This window comes from Ambystoma mexicanum, chromosome 3p (assembly GCF_040938575.1).
Source record: "Ambystoma mexicanum isolate Mex_15411 chromosome 3p, UKY_AmexF1_1, whole genome shotgun sequence".
Lineage (NCBI taxonomy): Eukaryota > Metazoa > Chordata > Amphibia > Caudata > Ambystomatidae > Ambystoma > Ambystoma mexicanum.
In genome coordinates, this window is record NC_090925.1 from 893,387,494 (window position 1) to 893,409,003 (window position 21,510).

Sequence of the window (21,510 nt, forward strand, 5' to 3'; positions counted from 1 at the left end):
GAACTTTGGATGCACTGAATACTCGAACCAGTTACGGGTTTACTTGTATGTTTTGCATCTGCTCGAATGCCAAAGGTTTTGTCAATTCAGTGCTGTACTTGGAAACTAATTCACTGTCATCTAGAGATTGCTGGAGCTATTGTGTTAGTTGCAGGTGAGCATGTCCAAGTGATCTAGGCATATCCTGATACAGTTGTATGTTGTGTGAACAAGAAAGTTGCAGGTGCCAATCTGAGATGCTCCAGTGCACGTTTTTGAGAATTGTGCCCCTAGACTTAATATTAAGTGGTGTCCAGTGATAGTCGTCTGCGAACTGTCCGCCACTGTGGGACATTTCCCCATAAATGTACCTCCAGTAAAATCAAACACTTTCCCCAAATATTCTATCATTGGATTTTATAATATTAAATTATACTCCTCCTACAAAATTTGTGGAAAGTTTATTAGGGGTCAGGGAAAAAAGTCACCTAAATGGCGCTTTTTCCAGGCAACATTTATCACATGGAACCTATTTGGTGTTTGGATGTAAGACTGCGGAGTCGGTTGTGTCAAAGACCACTCCAATCCTAATGCTGCTGGATGTTCAGAGAATAATGTATGTAATAACTGCAATATGCGATTATTGATGAGCATGTGGTTTTACTTCAAAAGATACCAACACCAGAATTCAAATGTTATCTCTTTAATTAAACTGTACATTCATGTTTTTGACTCCGTGATGAATGCTGGTTTGGACACATGTTGAACCATTGTTATGAATGTATTTTTGCAAATTTTCTTTATTCCTGCAGGTTCTGATTTCTGTGTGACCAAAAGGCACCATGTACTCTGAGTGGAGGTCACTGCATCTTGTGATTCAGAACGACCAAGGTCATTTGAGTGTACTTCACAGCTTTCCTGAGAGTGTCGGTCGGGAAGTAGCAAACTCAGTACTGCGTCCACTTGGACAAGCGTTAAATACTCCATCGATCGGAAATGAGACCATATTGAAAACCGACAAAGAGGTAAGTCACTTACCAGCAGTTAGCTTGAACAAGTATTACAATGCGTGTAGCGAACACATTCTCTGTTCAGACATTTTGCTTTCTTGGACATTTTTAATGTTGGCCCTAGTTTTCTTTTCACTCCTGTTTTTAGTACTGCAGCTTCATGGAATTGGCCACATTGATGTGCCTCTAAATATCTAAGCACAAACAACACCTGTATTTATGCTAAAGAAACGAGTTTGCCACTCTCTGACCAGGATGACTCCTGACCTCATCCAAGAAGCTATGTTTGTAGGTCTACAGATAAAGGCTTTGCATTTCTGCCCTATCATCTGAACTTTGAAAACCCCCATGAAGGGGCTCGGCTGCAGTTTGTTTTTCTGATGATACAAAACATGACAACTTATAATAGAGCATTAGTAAAGGACACTGCATGACAATAGACGAAATGATTGCTTGCAGAACTATTGCAAACAATAAATTAAACCTCTACCTAAGTAATGTACATTACATTTGGAGAAGACATCTGTAAGCACCCCATCAATGTTTTCTTCCTGTAAAACTGTGTTTCATAAGCCAAACCATATGTTCTTGCTTTCCTTAGCATTTCTGTGGTGGTTTCCTCTTCAAAATAGGGTTCCCTCCAAATAAGCACCATCTTGGGCCTTCATAACATTTGTAACATACTCTTTTCCTTAACCCCTCCTTGGGACACCCTAGTTAAACTATGTGGGCAACAACATTCAAAACCCTATCTTAAACCGTTATTAGCCTCCCAGCTACTCTGAGCTCTCAACACAAATATTCCATTGTTCGGCCACCAAAAAGGCTATTCTAAAATATTCGGCCATAAACTAACGAAAGCAAAACACATTTTTCTGGGTTTGCTTTTTCACGGTTTGCTCATTCTTGACTCTCCCAATGTTGAGTCCTGCATCCTTACATCAAGCAATCGAAATTGGAAAGCAGGCACCAAAGATTAGAGACTAGGTACATTTTCATATTGCTGTGTAGTAATGGGTCCGGAAACTAGCATGATATCCCCTTCCAAAACCTTTGGACTCAGAGGATGCAAAGTTCTGGGCTTGTTTACAGCTTTACACAATGAATCCGAAAGTTAACATGATACATTTAGTCTGTTACTTTAACAAGTAGCTTCCTATTGGTGCAGCCTCTGAACTTGGAGGGGCATGTCGTTACCAAGACTATGGAAATGGTGTAACACACCCGTGCACAGAAACTTTATTTTGAGCTGAAGGGGGAAAAGATTTATTTAGTTATACGGGTATATGCATTTCTGGCAATGGCGAATGGATTGACCACCTGAAATTCAGTAATTGCACCCTTGAGCAAAGGGTTGGCGCAGCTATTTCATTAATGCACAAAATAGGGGGCAATGCAATTCTTCCTGTTTTGGAAGGGTATAAAGTGGTGGCACGTTCAGCCACCATGTTCGTTGCTGAATTATGGGGTCATATGGACAACAGCCAGGCTGTGCTTAGTGCAGCGGGCATTTTTACAATAGTTATTTGCACTTCCACTCGTGCCTCCAATCATGCCTATGTAATTTGAAGTGGCTATCCGCACGATCATATGTGAGATCTACCTGAAACATTTGTTGTTCTGAGTGCGTATAAATGTAAGCGGAAATGTCCTGCTTCATAAAAGGATTGTATGACTGATAGCCAACTAACTCCAGGGAATCAATTTGAAATGGCTTAAATTTATCAAAAATGTGTTGACGAAACTTGGTTTAGGCCACCACTGGAGAATATCGTCCAGACTGGATAATGGCATGTACCCGAAAAAAGTAAATAAAATACTGCCAGATTCTACAAACCTTGTGATCTTCTCACTACCTCCACCCAAGTGTGATTTTATTTATTTATTTTTAAAATAAAGACCAGCAAACTTAACAATATATTACATGTAATAAGGTCCTGAATTTCCCTTCTTAGGATGTTGTCTTCTTCTTTGCTCTTGTTCTTTGGATGTATACATATAACCCCTATGATATATATTATAAATTGCATTATTCGACTGGGAAAAATGGTGGGGTGTGAGTGTGGTGGGTTTAGCCGACACCTGAGAATCCATAATCTCAGATTGCCCCTGAATTTGTAGGTATGCAAGCTATTGGCGCTTGTTGCACCTGTGTACTGTGTGTTGGATGTTAATTTATTCACAACTATAACATTAATGAATATAATAATGGGATGGCTTATGAACTAACATGTTAACTGAATAAAACGTTTTAAACAAAAATAAATACATTGCATCATCCGGTAATTGCAATACAAATATACTGCTCGCAAAAGTCTCTAATGCAGTTCAAGAGACAGACTGAGAAGACACTACTAATTACGACACTGTTGGGCATTACAACCCATTTGTAAGAGCCATTTGATTTCATCCATTTAGCCACATGACATACAACATCAAACATGGTACGCAATGGGACTGTTCAAGCCAACGCAACTGCAATTTTTACGTGATGGATATGAATTTGAATCACTTAAAACTTTCTTCACATTGCACAGTTTTTGTACATCGTACATCCAGCAGTATCTGATTCAAGTTCTCTAAGCATTTTCTGTGCTTCTCTCTGCCATAGAGTCCAATCTGTGACTAAGCAGAGGCACAGATCTGGTTTAATCTCTGATACACTCAACATGTAACAATACACGTCTCCTAGAACTTACATGTTCCAGATCTCTTTGTGAACCACCGGTTTCCAGCAGTCATCCGATACATTGCAGCACATATTCCTCAGACCGGCCTGTGAACCCTGACTACACATCCCGCTTCCTTGATGTCACAGTGCCATCTGGTAACTTTCCATACATGTCTCCAAGGCCACAGCAGTGCTTCTGGTGAGTACTGATTAAGGATGTTATCACAAATCGATCAGAGCTGATTGTTTGATTAGTCTTGCCCTTCTTCAAATACGATACCCCATTCAGTCTTCTTGCCAGCATCTGTGATGTTGGAAATGACTCAATAGCACACGTGATCCTGTTCAAGTCTTCAATCACTTGCATTTCGCCTAAACTTGCATCGACATTTGAGTTATTACTAGCCCTAATATTTTTTTCCAGCTGCCCTAATTCTGAGTGCTTTTGACTTTTTATTTTTATTTTTTATATGAGCATGCTGAATTCTCCACACCAGACTTCTCTAATTCCTCTTTTGGTCAGCATGTCCTTCTGCTGCTGAGTTAATTTGATAGATGCTCCTGTCGAACACTTTTGGAAAATGAGATGTCAGTTGAAGGTTCCAAATCGGCTGCCCTATTTTTCCCTCCCCTCTCCCTTGCACTTCCCCCCTCCCTTTCCCCTTGCACTTCTCGTTCTGGCACTTGCACAATCTGAATGACACAAGGCCTAGTAAGATCGTTTGTCTTGTTCTCCCTCTATCTTCCCTCACTTGTCTTGTCACGCCTAGAAACACCTGTGTACAGGTGCGTTATAAATGACTTGTATCATATAATTTGATCACAGATGCCCAGAAACATATACAATGCTGCAGTAAGAAATGGCTAGCTGGCAGCACACAAATGGCAGTCTAGCCAGGTAATTCACTTACAGGACTGCTTTATCAGAAATGCCCAGTTAAAAAAAAGTCATACCAAACTGAGGAATGACTAGACTGGCTTCACCAAAATGCCTCTCTAGCCACTAATACCACATATCATGCCTGCTTAACCTGGACATGGACAGCATTATGATTTGTTGCACAATCCTGCCCCCCCTCCCCACACATCCCCTCTCCCTCCCAACCCTACTCCATCCTCCAAAATCCGCTCCTGGGCCTAGAATTACCTTCACATCCCTCTTCCTTGCCCCAGAGCTTACGTGTGAGGCTCTTTGCCTCATAGGGAAGTACTGGGATGAGGAAGAGTGGGACTATGAGTAATGAAGATTACAGGTAGCTAAGTCAGGCATTACCTCCATGTACCTCTACCTCACCCAAGTACTTGGATATGAGGCAGCATGCCTTGTACACAAGTACTGTCTCATACACACATAGGGCTAGGGGTAATGAGTAATCAAGGCATTAAACACATGTATTGGTGAAACACCATTGAGTTGACTGGGATTCAGCACTCCCCTCTCCCCCCTGAAATTTTGGGCTATGTTGACTCGACCTGACTGACCTTCAGAGCGGTTGCCAGACAGAACAGGACACAGATGTTAAATGGCACCTGGGTTTCGCTGTTAAGAAGAGCCCAGCAATTACTAACATAAAGCATTTCACTATTAGTACCTGCATTCAAATGCCACATTTTTTAGGCAATTGAAATCGTGATGTGGGTTTAATACTTGCATGCCAGGGGAGTGATTGGAAGGGTAGAGGGGGAACAGGAGACCACTCATTCTCACAGCAGTCCACAAGTGGGTGCTTTCAACCTTAAAGGAGAGAGTTAACTGCTTGTAACATTGAAGCTGCACAAGAATAGTCTCATTAAAATACATAAAGAAATGAGATGCCCCCAAACAAATAAGTTTGCCCCCGCCCCCACCGCAAATGACGTTAGCGCCTCGCCCAACATTTGAAGGGTTAGCCCCCAAAATGTAGTTTTGTTTCGCCCCTGAAAGCAAGCACACACACCATTCACCATATACACACACGCACACCCAGCCATCCATACATTTAAGTGTGCACCCTTGCACCATACAGGCACACCCAGGTAGCCACCCGTACATTTAAGTGTGCACCCTTTCACCATACACTCACACAGGCAGCCACCTATACATTTAAGTGTGCACCCTTTCACCACACACTCACACATGCACATGTCATGGGGTTGAGGGGAGCCCTAATACGTCGAAAAGAAATTGGGCCTCATTACAACTATGCCGGTCTGGAAACAACGTTGCCGGTAAGCTTAACGGCACTGTTTCCGGATCGGCATAATTCAGCTCTGCAGGCGGTTGCTGTCCCGCCCGGCAGGTCAGACCTGCCGGGCAGAACGACACCCACCCGCAGAGTTTTCACAGAAGCACCAGCACCGTTATTAATGTGCCGGTGCTTCTGTGGTTCCCATTCCTATAGAGTCTGTTGGAAATGGGGACTTACCATTTGCCAGCGCCTGACTTCCCGGACTGCCAGGGTTGTAATCATCCGGTGTTACCAGGAAGTCAGACACCAGTAAATTATTACGGGTCCGGCGGCAACCTGCCGGTAGCACCGGCACGGTTACCGCCAAACCCGTAATGAGGCCCATTGTTTCTTTTTGAAGTCACTCTTACTTCATAAAGAAATTATTTCCGTTAAGGAGCGAACCATAAAAGAAATCATTTATTTGTGAAGGCAGAGTGACTTCAAAAATAAACTATTTCTTTTTGAAGTCATAGGGCTCCCCTCACCCCATGACATGGAGACCTGCAACCTAGGGTCTTCCATGCCATGGGGAGGGCTGTGCTCTCAGGCTTCAAAAAGAAAGTTTCTTTTTGTAGTCTCTCTGAATTCATAAAGAAGTGATTTCTGTTACAGAAATCATTTCTTTATTAATGCAGAGTAAATTCAAAAAGAAAAAATATATATTTTTTTGAAAGAAAATATTTTTTTTTCCTCCAGTGGGGCCTCCTCCCAGGACATGTGCTGGCGGGTGCCCCTGTACGCCAGTGGTCGCAGGTTTAAATCTCGGCAATGCCAACTCAGCCTTTCATCCTTCTGAGGTCGATAAACGAGTACCAATATCGATTGGGTAATAATAGTAATGTATGTAAATATGTCCTATGTAAAGAGCTTTAGATTAAAAACAAATTATTAGTTTTATATAGCTGCCGTATCCGTTTCCCTGTGAAGTAAAGGCCTCGCTCACAACCCATAGGTTCTTCCACTAGCTGGAGACCATTGCATTACATTCCTTACAGATTTCCCACTCGGGTGACTTGCATGGCTCCTGCGCAGTCCTCAAAGTGATGAGACGTTGCGTTCTTTCGTAGCTTCTGCCCCGATGGGCGCTCACTTTCAAGCGCCCTGTGGGACACTTCATGTGGCTGCCTGTTAAGTGGTGCTGCTCGGCGCTCCTGCGATAAGGTAAGAGATCTATTGATTATCTATGCTAAATTCAGATCATCCGAATGACTTTTATACAGTTTTTTGATTCAGTGAAGGTGTATTTGAGGTGCATTTAATTTCGGAAACTTAGTTAAGTAATGTCAGAGTTTCTAAAGCTTCGGGTGCGGGCACTCTGTCTCCCATGCATGGCACAGTACTTCTAACCTGAGTTTTCCTGATTTTTCCTGTGTAGAGCGGCGCTGGTGACCGTTTGAAGGAATTGTTTACTTGGTAGGAATGGGTGATGCCTACAGAAATGCTCTGCTTTGCGACTGGTATGTTCTCTGGTCCGCTGTCTTGCACACTGCCGCATCTTGTGGGTAGTTCTAGCCCTAGCGTTTTACCACTCATTGCTCCATGGACAGTGCTTTTATATTTGTGCTCTATGTGCGTATAAATTGCCCTCTTGCTCACTTTTGTTCATTTGCACATATCTTTTTCAGTTGTATTCCTTGGTTCCTGGATGGATTGTGGGGAGACACGGACGTAGCTTGAATGCATATAGTTGTTTTGCTTGCTCACTCTGCTAGCATTGCGTATTTGTTCGATCAGGTGTTCGTGTGAATATACTGACATTAAGGATAGTGTATTTACAACCATCAGCAGCAACACACTTGTAGCCATGAAGTGAGCAAGACGTGTCGGGGCTCTGGGCTGTGTTGAGCCGAGTCCCCAATTTGCCACATGGAATTCATGAGGTGCAACCGAGCAGATTAGACACCCGCGGCTGAGATTCACCTTTGCCTGTTCTTCTTGGTGTGGGAAAATATGCCTTTTGAGTTTTTGACAGGTGGGTCCAAGTTGGTTGTAAGGCGCCCTCCACTCTCTGCAGCTGTGTATTGGGGAGCTGACCTGGTAAATAGTGTCTGATGTCACTTTTATTAACGTGCCGTTGGATATGTAATTATCACTAAGTTTGTATTCGGGTGCACTCATAGGAAATTCCACCCAACATCGAACCTACTGGCAAGAAGGGGGGAGGGTCCTAGCAGCAGTGCCCGAGTCTTGGCTGTGCACGTTACTGAGCTCATTGGGATGGGGATGGTATGATATAGGCATGTTTTCTTTGGTGATTTGGGAAAGGTGCATTCTTAGTCTGTTGTTTGTATCAATCTAAACCGACCTGTATAGAGGGTTCTCTGACAGCCATTAACCGCCCACATGAGCTAGACGTCTGTCTGCTGGCTTGTACTGCAAACCCATACTCTCCACCTACCATTTTGACACTTCTTGTCACCCATCTGCGACAGCAAACTAGTGGAAATGCTGTGAACTTACCAACATGGGTGTAAAGAGCTATGCAAAGGTAACCAGATTACTCCATGCGGCCATGGCTGCACAGGTGCTTCATCCAACTGTGTATCAGTACGGTTACCGATGACTCCATGTCATGTGCAAACCTAAGCTTTTGATTGAGCTTTCATCAACCGCACTCCGAGTTGGAAAGGTGTCCCTCTGATTTAGAACTTGTTGGGTAGTTAGGTAGTGTTTTATTTTTTTAAGCAGTACAATTTTACCATTGCTTGCTCCAACCACGCGTTACTCAGTCCGCCTCATCTAGAACCAATGGACAGCATTCGTAACTGGAAGCTCCACAAGTGTGGTGAAGCTGTTCAAACAACTGCTGCCAGCACTTTGTGCTTGATTTAGTAACCCATCACCTGAACTGTTTGCTTAAACTTGGCACTTTCCTGTGAGACCCTGCAGTTGTGTATTTCACAAGCTTCCAGGGACATGTGACATTCCACAAGCCCTCCTAGGGTTGTCAGTCAGGCTCCCACTGTGGCAGTCTGCTACCTTTTTGGAGAACATTGTGGAAAACATAATGGGTTGAATTATAAGCCAGGCATTGTCCAAGCTGTCATGCTGCCCAGTGCTGACGCCTTGGGCAAAGTAATGAGCTTAGGCTTGCTTGAGGCCCTTCCAGCTGTGATTCTGGAGTTGCAACGGGAGGTCTACAGGCTTGTGGGAGTGTTGGGAGTGGGGACCCAGGCGTATTTGAATCAGGGAATGTCTGCCCTTTGATAGGGTTTTTCGCTGCTTATTCAGGCAAAATTAAGAACCCCCCACTTATCAGGCACATGTAAATTTGCATGGTCTGAAGACCCTGTAATAGAAATATATACGGCAGGTGCTTGAGTACACACTGCTCTATCACAGCTGCAATGTGGGTCAGATTCCATGAAATCATGGTGCATTCTAAACTTAATTTGAAACGTAAGAGTGATATTCTAGAGGGTCAAAGGAAAAAAAGGAGCATTAATGTATTACAGTGTGTTTCTGTAAAGTTAGGGTGGCAAAGTGTAGCGATCTGCTTGTGGAATTGGACATGTTTGTGCCTCAGCTCTTGCTCTGTTTTTTCCGCCTACCACATCAAAACTCGCAGGATTCACAAAGTGGACTGTAAAGTGGCGCCAAAGTATAGTGGGAGGCGAAGGGTTTGTCCAGCATTAGGAACAAAACTTGCACCATTCGGAGCAACAGAGGCAGAATCCCTGCATCTCCGTGAGTACATTGAACTCTGTTCTTACCTTGACTACGTGCCTCTGCAATTACAAAGAGTTCCTACTAAGTTCTTTCAACAAACGCTTGCCAGCCTGACCGGGCGCACAGGATTGAGATGTCAAGGGGGAGCTTTGTCATCCACAAAAGTCAACGGTATCGACCCGCCCGCACAGAATGCTCAATCTGGATTGGGTTGAATTGCTAACTGTGTCTCGTATCAGGGGGACGTAATAGTTGCCAAACTACTAAGCCATTTGGGTGACCACCCTTATCGAGGAGCGCAGCAGGACACTCTTGTAATCCAAGACTCAGAGGAGAAGATAAATGTTCCCCCTGTGGACAGGACTTTGGATCCCATATGTCATTAGGCGAGGAGCAATAGACTTTCACCAGTAGTGGGACAGAAAATAACTTATTTGTTTAAAAAAAATAGTATCAACTACGGAAGCCAGATTTATTGCAAAACCTAAAGCTATTGAACTAATTGACCACTCCCATATGGAAAATCTGAGCATGATAAACTCTGGAGAACCTTTGGTGTTTGATGCTGATCCTGTGCTTCCTGTAAGTGTTATGCAGCAATCATGCGACACCTCGGCAATTGGATCACTTACCAATCTCATAAACTGGTTTGACAAAAGCATAGAAGGGCACCAATCTTTCGAGACCGGGAGTAATAACCACCCTAATGGAAGATGGAAGCCGATGACAGAATTTGTTTAACTTAACCGACAATTTTGGCTTTGAATATGGTGCGCAGTTCTTTTGTGCCACTATACAATAACATCTATGAAGAGGTTAAGGGCCATTCTAACTTTTTAGATGCCATTTCACAGAAGTTAGACCTTCCCCCCACCTCTGTATTCAGCCAAGCCATTTCGTGAGTCTCAAATCAACTCAGAGCTCCTCACTATTGGGGATTCTGTGGAGTACGTAGGATCTCCCAAAATGTGAGGGGCGGGGTGGAGGGAATGCTAACTGTGCCATTGAGATCAGCAACGTTGTGGAAATCTGCGCCACCAATCTCCTTTGGAAGGGATCACAACCCTGTCATTCCGAAAAGAAATCCAAGAATCAAAAGCGGGCAAAAAGGAAAAATGCGTCTTCTCGGAAGTACTTCAGAAACGTTTGTGGAATCCATGTTCAGAATTTTTGATCTGAAAGATGTAACGGTTGTTGGGCCCACGTCTGGAGTTGCTCCACCTGGGGAGGCTGCAAGGTATATTTCAGGTGGAACTCTCACCGTGACTAACAATCTCTTGGAATGGGTGGAAGTTATTCCTCCAACAGGCTTTTGTCAAGCTGTCAACAGAGTTGTCAGTGTTCAGTCTTCCACTACTACTTCAAGTGCCCAAACAGAGTTAATTCCTGTTAACCAGTTAAGGGCACTACCTTCTAGCCAGCAGGATAGCGTCACTGTAGAACCAGTGGGGTTATGCATACTTGCAAATGTGCAAACTGATAGAGTTGTTAGCTTTCTGAGTATAAACGTAAATTCCTTTCGTTCAGAAACTGGAGTTGCTCAAGACAGAGAATTTTATCCTGGGTTTGGCAGCCAAGGTACACAATCAATTCACTTTAGTCAAAAGGACTGTAGTTCTGGACCAGTGGTGGGGGAGGTTGGGAAAGCAATAGCAATGAGTCATCAAACCCCAATGTAAATGTCGATCTGGACAGGTTGTTGGGGAGATTCTATTGGCCTGGGCTGTTGATCGGGGTCGAGACACCTGTCTCAACAACAGAGAAGTATTGGCACATAGGTGGAAGTGCGTGGAGTCAAGACAAAAACATGCCTTTTAAGTTCTTGAATGATTAGTCTGTTGAATCCCACGCCTTGCCCGCATCTCAGGGCCATGTTTCCATGCCCCCTAGTGTGTTGCGCAGTGCCAAGGGAGCCAGAGCAGACTTGGATTTACCTATTCATGCACCCTGCCTAGAGGAACAGACCTCCAAAGACACCAGGTTCACTCACTCTTAAATAGGAACTACAAGGTGAATAAGTTGTGTATGTCCAGCACTTTGGAATGTGGTGTAGAAGTCTACATGCTTAACCACTATGACGTGAACTCAGGTGAGCGTACGCCTACTTGGCATAGGGGAAATAGTTCTTCCACTTTGTATTACATATTTGTTGACCACATATTATTTTGGTCCTGCTTTGAATTTTCAGTTTTTCAAAATACCTGGAGTGATCATAGCCTGGCGAGTGCAAACCTTTCAGTACACTATAGCGAGTTGCACAAGGTGACCCAACCAACCAACCAACCTAGTCCTGAACAGGGTAGGGAATAGGTTAAGATGGACTCCCAAGGCTGTATCCTATTTAAACAGAAATGTATTAAACTCTCTGCAAACTTTGTCTTATGAACGGAAACTGGAATATTTGGAAGTGCGCAACTCAAGGGAGTAAAAGAAAAACCGCACACGTCCATAAATACAATTATAACCTTGTTCTTGGGAGAAGGGCTTTTAGAAAGACACTTGGGGCATTAGGGAATAGTTCGGATTGCCAAGCGGCAAGTAAAAGTAAAGTACTAAAGCAAAAGTACAAGAACTTCTGTCAAAATTATAGAGCTTCTCTTTTACAGGGTGATGCTAAAGCAATGGTGCAATTTTTAATTAAAACAATTGCTAGTTCCTTTTGTGACACAGTAAATTCACTAGATCCGGTTAAATCCCTTGGTCAATTGAACGCAGGCCCTGAGAATTCTTGGGTAAAGCATTTCAAGGATATCTATGCTAAGAACTTGCTCTAGAGGTGGCACAGTTAATACAAGAAGAAATGTATGCCGTGAATCGATCTTAAAACCTGGTCCTGAAGCAATTTGTGTACTAAAAAGGCTAAATCTTCTGGAGCTCATGGCCCCAATGGCCTAACAAATAATGTTTTGAAGAAAGATCCCTGTAGTTGGGCAATAATCCTTTCCTTCTTGTTTTCTAGTCTCATAGACCAGACTGTTTCCCAGAAACATGTAGATTCTCTTACGTGGTCCCTATCTATATTGCCTTACTAGACGTGGAAAGTAAAATCTTTTCGGCAGTCCTGTTACGGCAGATAGAGGATTGGGCCATGTCAACAGGGAGACTAGACGGGTTTCAAACCAGCATTCGTAGGGGATATTCCACAAACATTAGCGGCATAGCCAGAGTTTCAGGAGAGGACACGTGTGGATCGGAATCTACATACGTATGTAGCCTCAATCGATTTCTCAGTGGCTTTTGACTGGGTAGACCATGGTAGTTTATGGTTAAAATTAGAGAAACCGGGTCTCCCATGTCATCTTTTACGTTTGATTATTGGCCTGCATGAAAACTCTAGTATCTGTTTGCTTGAATCAAGCAGGGGATTTATCACGTTGAATTAGTTCTGACTTTGGATTAAGGCAGGGATCTGTTCTAGCTCCCTTCCTTTTTAATCTTCATGTATCTGATATAGGAGAAACACTGAACTCTGCTGCATTTATTGCCCCCAAGTTTGGGACGACTAAACATCTTGGTTGTCCTATGCAGATGATTTTTCCTCTAAGACTCTAAGTGGCTATTCTCTGCATTCTCTATGCAAAAAGAAAATGGCTTAATAATAACCCTTCAAAGACATAAATGTTGGAGTTGTGTCCGGGGACGAAATGCACGTCTTGCATCTGGTCCTTTTAAAATTCTCCTTTATCTAGCATGACTAGTTTAACATATTTGGGTTACCATTTCTCAGCGTACCCGTCAGTGACCAACCAACTTGGAACGAGTGATAGGAAATTTGGTATGTTTTGTATAAAGGCAGCTATTCAATTTTACGAGGGGAAGGTGATCCCTAAATTGATCTATGGCTTGGAGCTCTGGCCCATGAAATCGCACTATTGGTTGGATACTCTCGAGATGAAGATGTGGAGAAGAGTACTGAGAGTTTCCAACGCTGTGCCTGTGGCAGCAATGAGATCTGAGTAAGGGCTATTATCTCTTAGGGCTCGGGTCAGAGGTTGATTTTGGCTTTATTTCAAAAGATTGTTGCATCTGCCCTTGTATGCTGAAGCACATTTTTCTTTTACAAGCTATGGACCAATCTCGATCTGCCTCTTTTACTTTTCTTAGGAAACTGAGAATCTATTGTGAATTGCTTTTGAGCAGGCTTAAAAAGGACATTGATTTATTGATATCAAGGCCAATGAAAGTTAAAAGCTTTTTGTACAACTGGGACTGGATGAAAACTATCTACTCTTTCCATGGTTACTCCTCACTGCAGCATTTAGCCGACAAATATAAAAACAGGGGCATGATTATTCTGTATATATTATTGTATAATGCGCTTTCGTTGGAATTTGCTTTACACGAAGGAGATATTCTTAGGAAAGGGTTGATGGATCATTCAGAAGCTGCTTGTAGGTTTTGTAAGAACAACAAAGTCTTGCAATCTGTCAAACACTTGTTATGTCCAGCTCTTCACTTCAAAAGACTGTCATACTTAACACATTATGTATACACTTAGTATTGCCACTAAAATGTAATGTCTCACAGTATCAATTTCGTATTTTAAATGATGTTTGATATGATGTTTTTTGGTTGTAAAAGTTTGAATAAACCATATACAAATAAAAGGTTCATGTCACCTGTTTGGTACGTAGCATTGTGCAATGTTAAAACTGGGCAATTGAGAATGTGGAATTTGTTTGAACCGGCCATTTTGCTGTTATTGAAATCCTCAATGCAATCCTCAAGCTCGTATTTTGATTGCCATTCACTATGGGCAGGAGTGTGGCTCCTTTCTTTGCTTATTCAGGGAAAAAACATGGACCCCGTAATACCCCAAACAACCCCCCACCCACACCGCCCCGATCAGACACCTGTAATTTCCCCTGCACTACTATGCAGGTACAGAGTAATCAAGTAGCTAAAGACCCCCATTGCCCAGTGCAAAATGTACCACCCCGTACTTCGTTCCTTCACTCTAAGCCAGTTTGACTGTTCTTTTACTTGTGTAGTTTCCCAGACTGGTAATGCCAGCACCTCGCCTCTCTTCCCTCTCCTAGTCAATCAACATTCTGGGCTCATCCAAAAGAAATGGCCATAAGTTAGGCCAGTCACCAGTTTTCTTAACACCTCCAAGTCACTCACACCAATGCCTCAAGCTTTGCATATGCTCTTACCACTTTTATTTTTTTATTGGGTTTTCTGATATAACAAAACATACAAATTAAAAAAATAAACCTTCCCCTTAACTCCCTTCCCTCTCCCCCCACCACACCCCACACCACCCCAGTACACGTGTGGGACCTTAAACAACAAAACCAGTAGATCAGCATATTCCCAGAAGGTGCAACCTGTGTGGAGAGTATTGTTCTGCAAAGTTTCCATAAAGGAGGCCAAAATTAACGCACATTCCGTCGAAAACCTAGACTGTTCCCCCTGTATCGCGTACGTAATCCATTCCAAGGATTCAAAGTTCCATAGTTTATTAAACCAGTCCGTGATGAGCAGGGGCGGGGGGTCTATAGACTTCCATTTGTGGGTTATAACGGGTCGCTATGTACAGGATATAGAACGCCTTTCTTCTGTGTTTTGGACATGGTGTATTGTCTGGCTCTGCTATGCCCAGGAGGATTTCACCCTTGGAACACTTGTATGTCTTCCCAAACATTACCCTCACATTCTCATTTACATCTTCCGAGAACCCCTGTATTTTAGGGCACGACCAGCACACATGAAGCCAATCTCCAGTTCCCCCCAACCCCTCAGCTTCTCCAACAAGAGTCCTTTAAGGCTGGGTTCATTTTGTGTAGCTTCTCAGGGGTGTAATGCCACTGAAACGTAATTTTAAACCAGAATTCCCTAATCTGGAGAGACCTTGTCACACTGGTGATATCGGCCTAGAGATATGTCCAACTCTCCTCCGAAAGTGTGATCCCAAGTGTGTTTTCCCATATAGTTTGATAAGGTAGTTTCATCTTTGGATGCACATCTGAGAAATTTGTATATTTTCAAGATCAGGTGTTTGTCCCCAGGATTCAAAGTGGGGAATTTTTCAAATGGCGTAAGGGGTCTTTGTGCAGCTAATCTATTAGGCGGAGCCATTAACCAATGGTGTACCTGTAAGTATGGGAAGCGTTGGGACTCCTGCAGACCCAGTTTGTCTTCGCATATAATGGAGGATTTGATGTCTTCCCCCAAAAACATACCTCGAAATTTTGTGCATCCCGCAGCCTTCCATTGTGGGAATGAGAGAGGATCTAGGCACAGGGAGAATTGTGGATTCGCAAAGAATGGAGTGATGGGGCGAAGGGAATGTTGTGATGCTGTTGAGTGACTTGATGCCACGAATCCTCAATCACTCTCGTGATATCACTATAGTGTATGTTGCGAGGGCGATCTGTTCTGGGTAGCCATCGTTTTTCTCCCATTCGTGGGCCCACTACTGCTTTTTCCATCTGCACCCATCTCTTATCTATATTTTCCCCAAACCAATTTTTAATGACTATCAATTGTGCGGCCTGATAGTATTCCGTGGAAATCTGGGATGCCCAGTCCCCCTCTATTTGGAGGACGCATCAAGGTTTTCAGTGCTATCCGGGGGGAGGGGTTGGTTCTTCCATACATACTTGGATATGATGTGGCATTTATAATGCACCTGTACACAACTGTTTCTTGGCGTGACAAGACAAGGAGGGGGAAACAAAAGGAGCACAAAACAACAATCTTATTGGCCTTGTGTCATTCGGATCGCGTAAGAGCAGGGATGGGGTAGAAGTCCTGAGGTTAGGTGAAGGTTGGAGAAGTGCGGGACAAAGGAGAAAAACGGAGTGAAGCCAGCAGGTGGCAAATAAGTGCAGGGGAGGGGACTGTAGGGTTAGGGATACAGACCACAAGTGCACGGGAGCCAAGAGGCAGTGCAGGATTGCAGCTGGATGGGCAGGGACCTGGGCCGAATTCAGAGAGTGACCAGGTGACCAGTGCATGGAACAGGCAGGTGATCAGCAAGGGAGAGGAAGGGAGAAGGCAGAAGCAAAGAGAAAGTCTTGAGTTGCTTCCGGAACCAGAGATGGTTCTGCTCAAGTTTCAGAGAGGCAGGGAGGCTGTTCCGGAGGGAGGCACCATCTGAAGAAAGAGATCTGCCCTCAACTCTTTGCTTGGAAAAGCGACTGACCCTCAGAGAGTTGGAGTTGGAGGTGGAGGTGGAAGAGCGGAGAGCTCGACAAGGCAGATATTTAGGAAGAGAGAGTTGGAGGTAGTGTGGTCCCAGGACACAGAAATCCTTGTGGACAATGCAAAGGGTCTTGTACGTGATCCTTGCCGCCACTGGGAGCCAGTGAAGGGATTTCAGAGCTGGAGAGATGCGATCCCTTGGCTTCAGGCCAACGACAAATCTTGCAGTACTGTTCTGGGTGAGTTGTAGAGGACGTAAAGTAGAAGCAGGAAGATTTAGAAAGAGGCTGTTGCAGTAGTACAGCCTAGAGAGAACCATTTTGTGTAATGTTTGGAAAAAAGAAGCCGGGATCGGAATTGGGATAACCTGAAATAGATACAGGCCCTGAGGTAGGATAACCATTTTAATAGAATCAACCCTCCCTAGCCAGGATACGGACAGAGGGGGCGAACGCCGCAATTGTTCTTGGATAGTCTCTATAGGTGGTAGGTAGTTTGCTGTGTAAAGTTCCTGCAGAGTACGTGTAATAGCCACAGCCAAGATTTGAATACCTTTGGGAACCCATTTAAGTTGTCGCTTCCTTGGTTTTTATTAATTTCTTCTGTTTGACCAATAAATTTAATATTTCTGATTTAGTGATGTTAATTTTAAAGCCAGCCACCATGTGGGACCATTCCAAATCTTGCAAGACCGCGGGGAGCGAGGTGACCAGGTCTATGATTGTAAGGAGCATGTCATCGGCATATGGCATCAGTTTGTGAACCACCCTACCGAAACGTATGCTTTGACTGCCTCCAATTGACGTGTACGCGACAGAAGCGGTTCTAGGTGTAAAGCGTTTCGTACCCCTCTGGAGGGAGACCGGGAGGGACTGGTGGCCGTTTAGCATGAGTCTAGCTATAGGATTGATGTAGTTAGTTCGTATCCTGGTAATAAACTTTGGGCCAGTTCCCATTTCTTGCAGGGTATTAAGTTTGAATCAATGAGATCTCAATGGCCGGAAAAGAAGCAGGTTTTATTACCAACAAAGAATATGAATTCTTGAATGATAACAATCCCAGGACTCCACTTTTTTATTTTCTTCCTAAGAAACTTAACAACATTACAAACCCCCACCTCCCACCCCCGGTAGACTCATAGTATCCCTTTGTGGCACAGTACTGGAACCAGTGGGGAAATGCATTGATTGTTTTCTTAAACCATTAGCTACTATCACTCCTACCTTTTTGTCCGACACCACTGATGTAATCAGTAGGATTGAAGGCTTCCCGTTTGATCCCAACTACAACCTTTTGGTGACATTGGATGTTGAATCTCTCTACTCCAACATACCCCAGGGTGAATCCATACGGGTATGCAAAGATTACCTTAACAATAGAGCGGAGCTACGTTCAGTTCCCACAGATTACATTCTTGAACAATTGCAAGTAGCCCTCAATGAAAACCTTTTTCGCGACCAGACCCAATTGTTTGTCCAAATCAAAGACATTGCCGTGGGAGCTGCATTCGCCCCCAACCTGGCAAACGTATACATGTCCAAATTTGAAGAACTGTTCATACTCACACCCAACAACCCCTATCATGCAGCATTGTCTCTTTATAAGCAATATATAGATGATGTTCTCATTGTATGGGGCACAAGAGAAGCTAATATTGACACCTTTTTTGATTGGGTTAATAGTCCCGATACCAACTTGAAATTTACCTTGTGCAAAAGTACTGAATGTATTCCCTTTTTAGATTTTACTATTAAGGTGATTGACGGCACACTGTGGACCAGCTTATTCATAAAATCCATCCTACATCATCCGAGCTTCAACCCCAAGGTCCTTCAGGACAATATACCATTTGGACAGTTCTTGCGGTTCGAAAGAAATTGTACCCTTATTGAGGATTTCTAAAGGGTAGTAGATACTGTGTTTAACAGATTCCTTGACAGGGGGACATCCCAGGCATGCACTCAGAAAATGTTGAAAAAGAGCTAGATTTCTGGCCAGTACTCGGCTTTTGAATAAATCTACCTATAAAAAGAAAACATCCAGGACTGTCTGCGTGACGACTTTTAGTCTCTAGAGTAATGCAATAAAAAAGCAGATTCTCAAGAATTGGCATATTCTCCAGCTCCACTCACCAGATTTGGAGCCCCCCTTGTTGGCATTCATAAAAGGCAAAAACCTCAAGCAACATCTAGTATCGTCTGACCGTTCCAATGACAAAGGTCCATCCAATCTGAGAGTACTAATGGGATTACCCCCAGTCAAGGGACACTGCCCTTGTGGTAGTTGTACGATTTGCAAATTCACAATCAAGACACTTAACTTTGAGGTAGCCCACAGAGTGTGGCATTTAGATTTCCATAGCACATGTAAAGGTTGCAATGTTCTATATGTGATTCAGTGTCCATGTAAAAAAATCTTATGTAGGTAAAACCTCAAGGCAAGTGAGAGGGAGGATCACTGAACATCTATTCAAAATCAGGATTAAGACTATTTCGGCACCCTTGGTGGAACATTTCTTGTACATGAAAATGACATCAAATGATGGGTGGTGGACAAAATACAAGGAACCAACACTATGGAAATTGATACTGAATTAGCCAGAAGAGAACTATTTTGGTTATACAGACTTGATACATTCCACACTGCCCTTAATTTACAAGAAGAATGTCACCCACCCAGATGTCCGAGTTTAACAGATGTTCTCCCCCATATTAACCCCTGTGGATCCATCAGAAGGGAGTATTGTCTTCCGACATTTATTTTCTCCTGGCCTTTAGAGAACCTATATGGTCATTTACCAATGATCTATTCTGCATTGGTTTTAACCCAAGAAGATTAACAGCCGCCTTATGGTTGCACCTACCTATCCAGCCGGGGTTCTTCAGCAACAACCCCCCGTCCTTCTTTCCTAGGCAACTTGCTTCAAGGAGGATGTGACCCCATTTGCCTTATTGCAGCACGCCTCCTTATGTTGCCCTCCTCTCTTTGGTTGGGTTACAATACTGGGTTGTCCTTCCACCCACTTTGTTCCTTTAGCAGCCCACCCATGATTTGTCTATTGGGCGTAATGGAAGGTGCCCCTGATACCTTCACACCCAGTTTGGGCACCCTTCAGCGCCACACCGCAGCCTATTTTTGGTCTGCCAATATCTTGGCTATCACCCACCCTTTGTCCGTCAGGAAAGACATAATTGGCTTTCACTCTAGAGTAGGTTCCCTACCCTCTGCATGCTCTTGGTAGTGTGCAGCCTTTCGGTCCTTAGGCTGCCAACCCACGGTATCATATCAATCCATCTAGGAGTTTCATGATCACTTGCAGGGTTTCTGGGTTAGGTTCTGGTGCCTGGGCCAGGAAGGAGTCTTGGTACAGATCTGTAGGGGCTGGATAGGTTTTAGCATGGCAAACATAGCATTCTCACATCCCCCAGTACCAAGGTGACAATGGGCTTCCATAGAGATCCAATGTGTTCCAATCCCCTTAGGGTGGCCGTCCTGTGGGTCACTGTCTCAGTAGTCATTGAGAAATAGACGTTGGGCATAGAGGACTATAAAAGCCCATCTTCAGCAGTAACACGCGCTTCGCGTTAGCTCTGCTGACAGCGGTATAACGCTACCAGCACTCCGCTCACAGACCTGCAGAATAATAGAAAGAAGTCATGTGAACTTGAATAGCTCACAGAAAATCCACAGACCTTAGTCTTCAATGTACCTGACCAGAGTTTCCCGCAGCAGCAGTCCTCCAACAGGTGACTTCATCCTCCGTAGTTCCGCAGTTCAGTCAGCAGTCTTCGTTCATTGCCGCAGCTTCATTCTGAGATCTTGCGACCTCAGAAAACCTACAAAGACAAAGGTATCATAGTTTATTAAAGAGCATTACAGACTGGTGTGAATGAAAATAACAATACGCACATACGTACCTGAAGCTCCAACAAGCTTTTTCCAAGCATTCCAACGCCTCGCCTCACAGAAAAAAGCCATAGCTTCATAACGAAGGCACGCTGTGCCACGCGCCTTCACCCAAACTACGCACGCATACTTACCTCAAGAGAAAACCCATAGTTGGATAACGAAGGTAAGCTGAGCCACGCGCCTATTCCCAAACTACGCGGGCATCTTTACCTCAAGAGAGGACTTTATTTTTTTTCTTCAACGCCCAAGCTCCTCAAGTGAAAATTCTTTCTTCAGAGAACCTGCAAAAGAAAGAAAGAGAGAGTTGTTAAAATCATCAAGAGAGATCTCTCCAACCTCAGAACCTTTTTTCTCTCAGAGACTTCAGTGCCTTTCTCACTAAAGACAAAAGACCTCTTCAAAAATGTAAACACTTACCTTCAGAGGCTTTTCCCGTTTAACAGCACGATTATCTTCTGAGCCTCAACACCAACGCACCCCTGCTTGAAAGCAGGACGGAGAGCTCCTTAACAATAAAACACTGGTGAGGAGAGTGTGGGCCTAGGGAACTATATTGGAACTAGTCAGGGTCGCAAAACAGGGGAAAGCCATAGTTGATTTACCACTTATTTTAATCCAGTTTCCCCCTCCCATTTACTCTCTTCTTTATGACAGGAGAAAATCCTAATTAACCAGTATTGCCAGATCACCAGGGTTCTGGACCATTTACGCTCCTGTGGGGACAAGGTAAGCGTTACAGAACTCGAAGCCAGTACTTAAAACTATTCTGCCAGAGCGTAATGGAGACCACAGATCTAGATAATTTGTCCAAGTTATTTGGGGAGCTACGTGCGGAGGTCCATGCAGCACAGTCTGAAACCAATTCCTTGAGACGGGAGTTGGTAGTTAATGGAGACTGCACTGATGAGTTAGC

The 21,510-nt window shown here is 43.8% G+C and overlaps 1 protein-coding gene across 6 annotated transcripts in view; it reads left to right on the forward strand.

Annotated features, from left to right (window-relative positions):
* Positions 1–21,510, forward strand: part of RALGAPB (Ral GTPase activating protein non-catalytic subunit beta) — a 2,501,232-nt gene that overhangs the window by 153,299 nt on the left and 2,326,423 nt on the right. For all 6 annotated transcript variants that reach the window (XM_069652125.1, XM_069652127.1, XM_069652128.1 and 3 more), the window contains exon 4: positions 792–1,004. In XM_069652125.1, coding sequence (XP_069508226.1) covers positions 822–1,004 — 183 coding nt within the window. In that variant the 5' untranslated portion in view covers positions 792–821. The remainder of the gene's footprint in view (positions 1–791; positions 1,005–21,510) is intronic.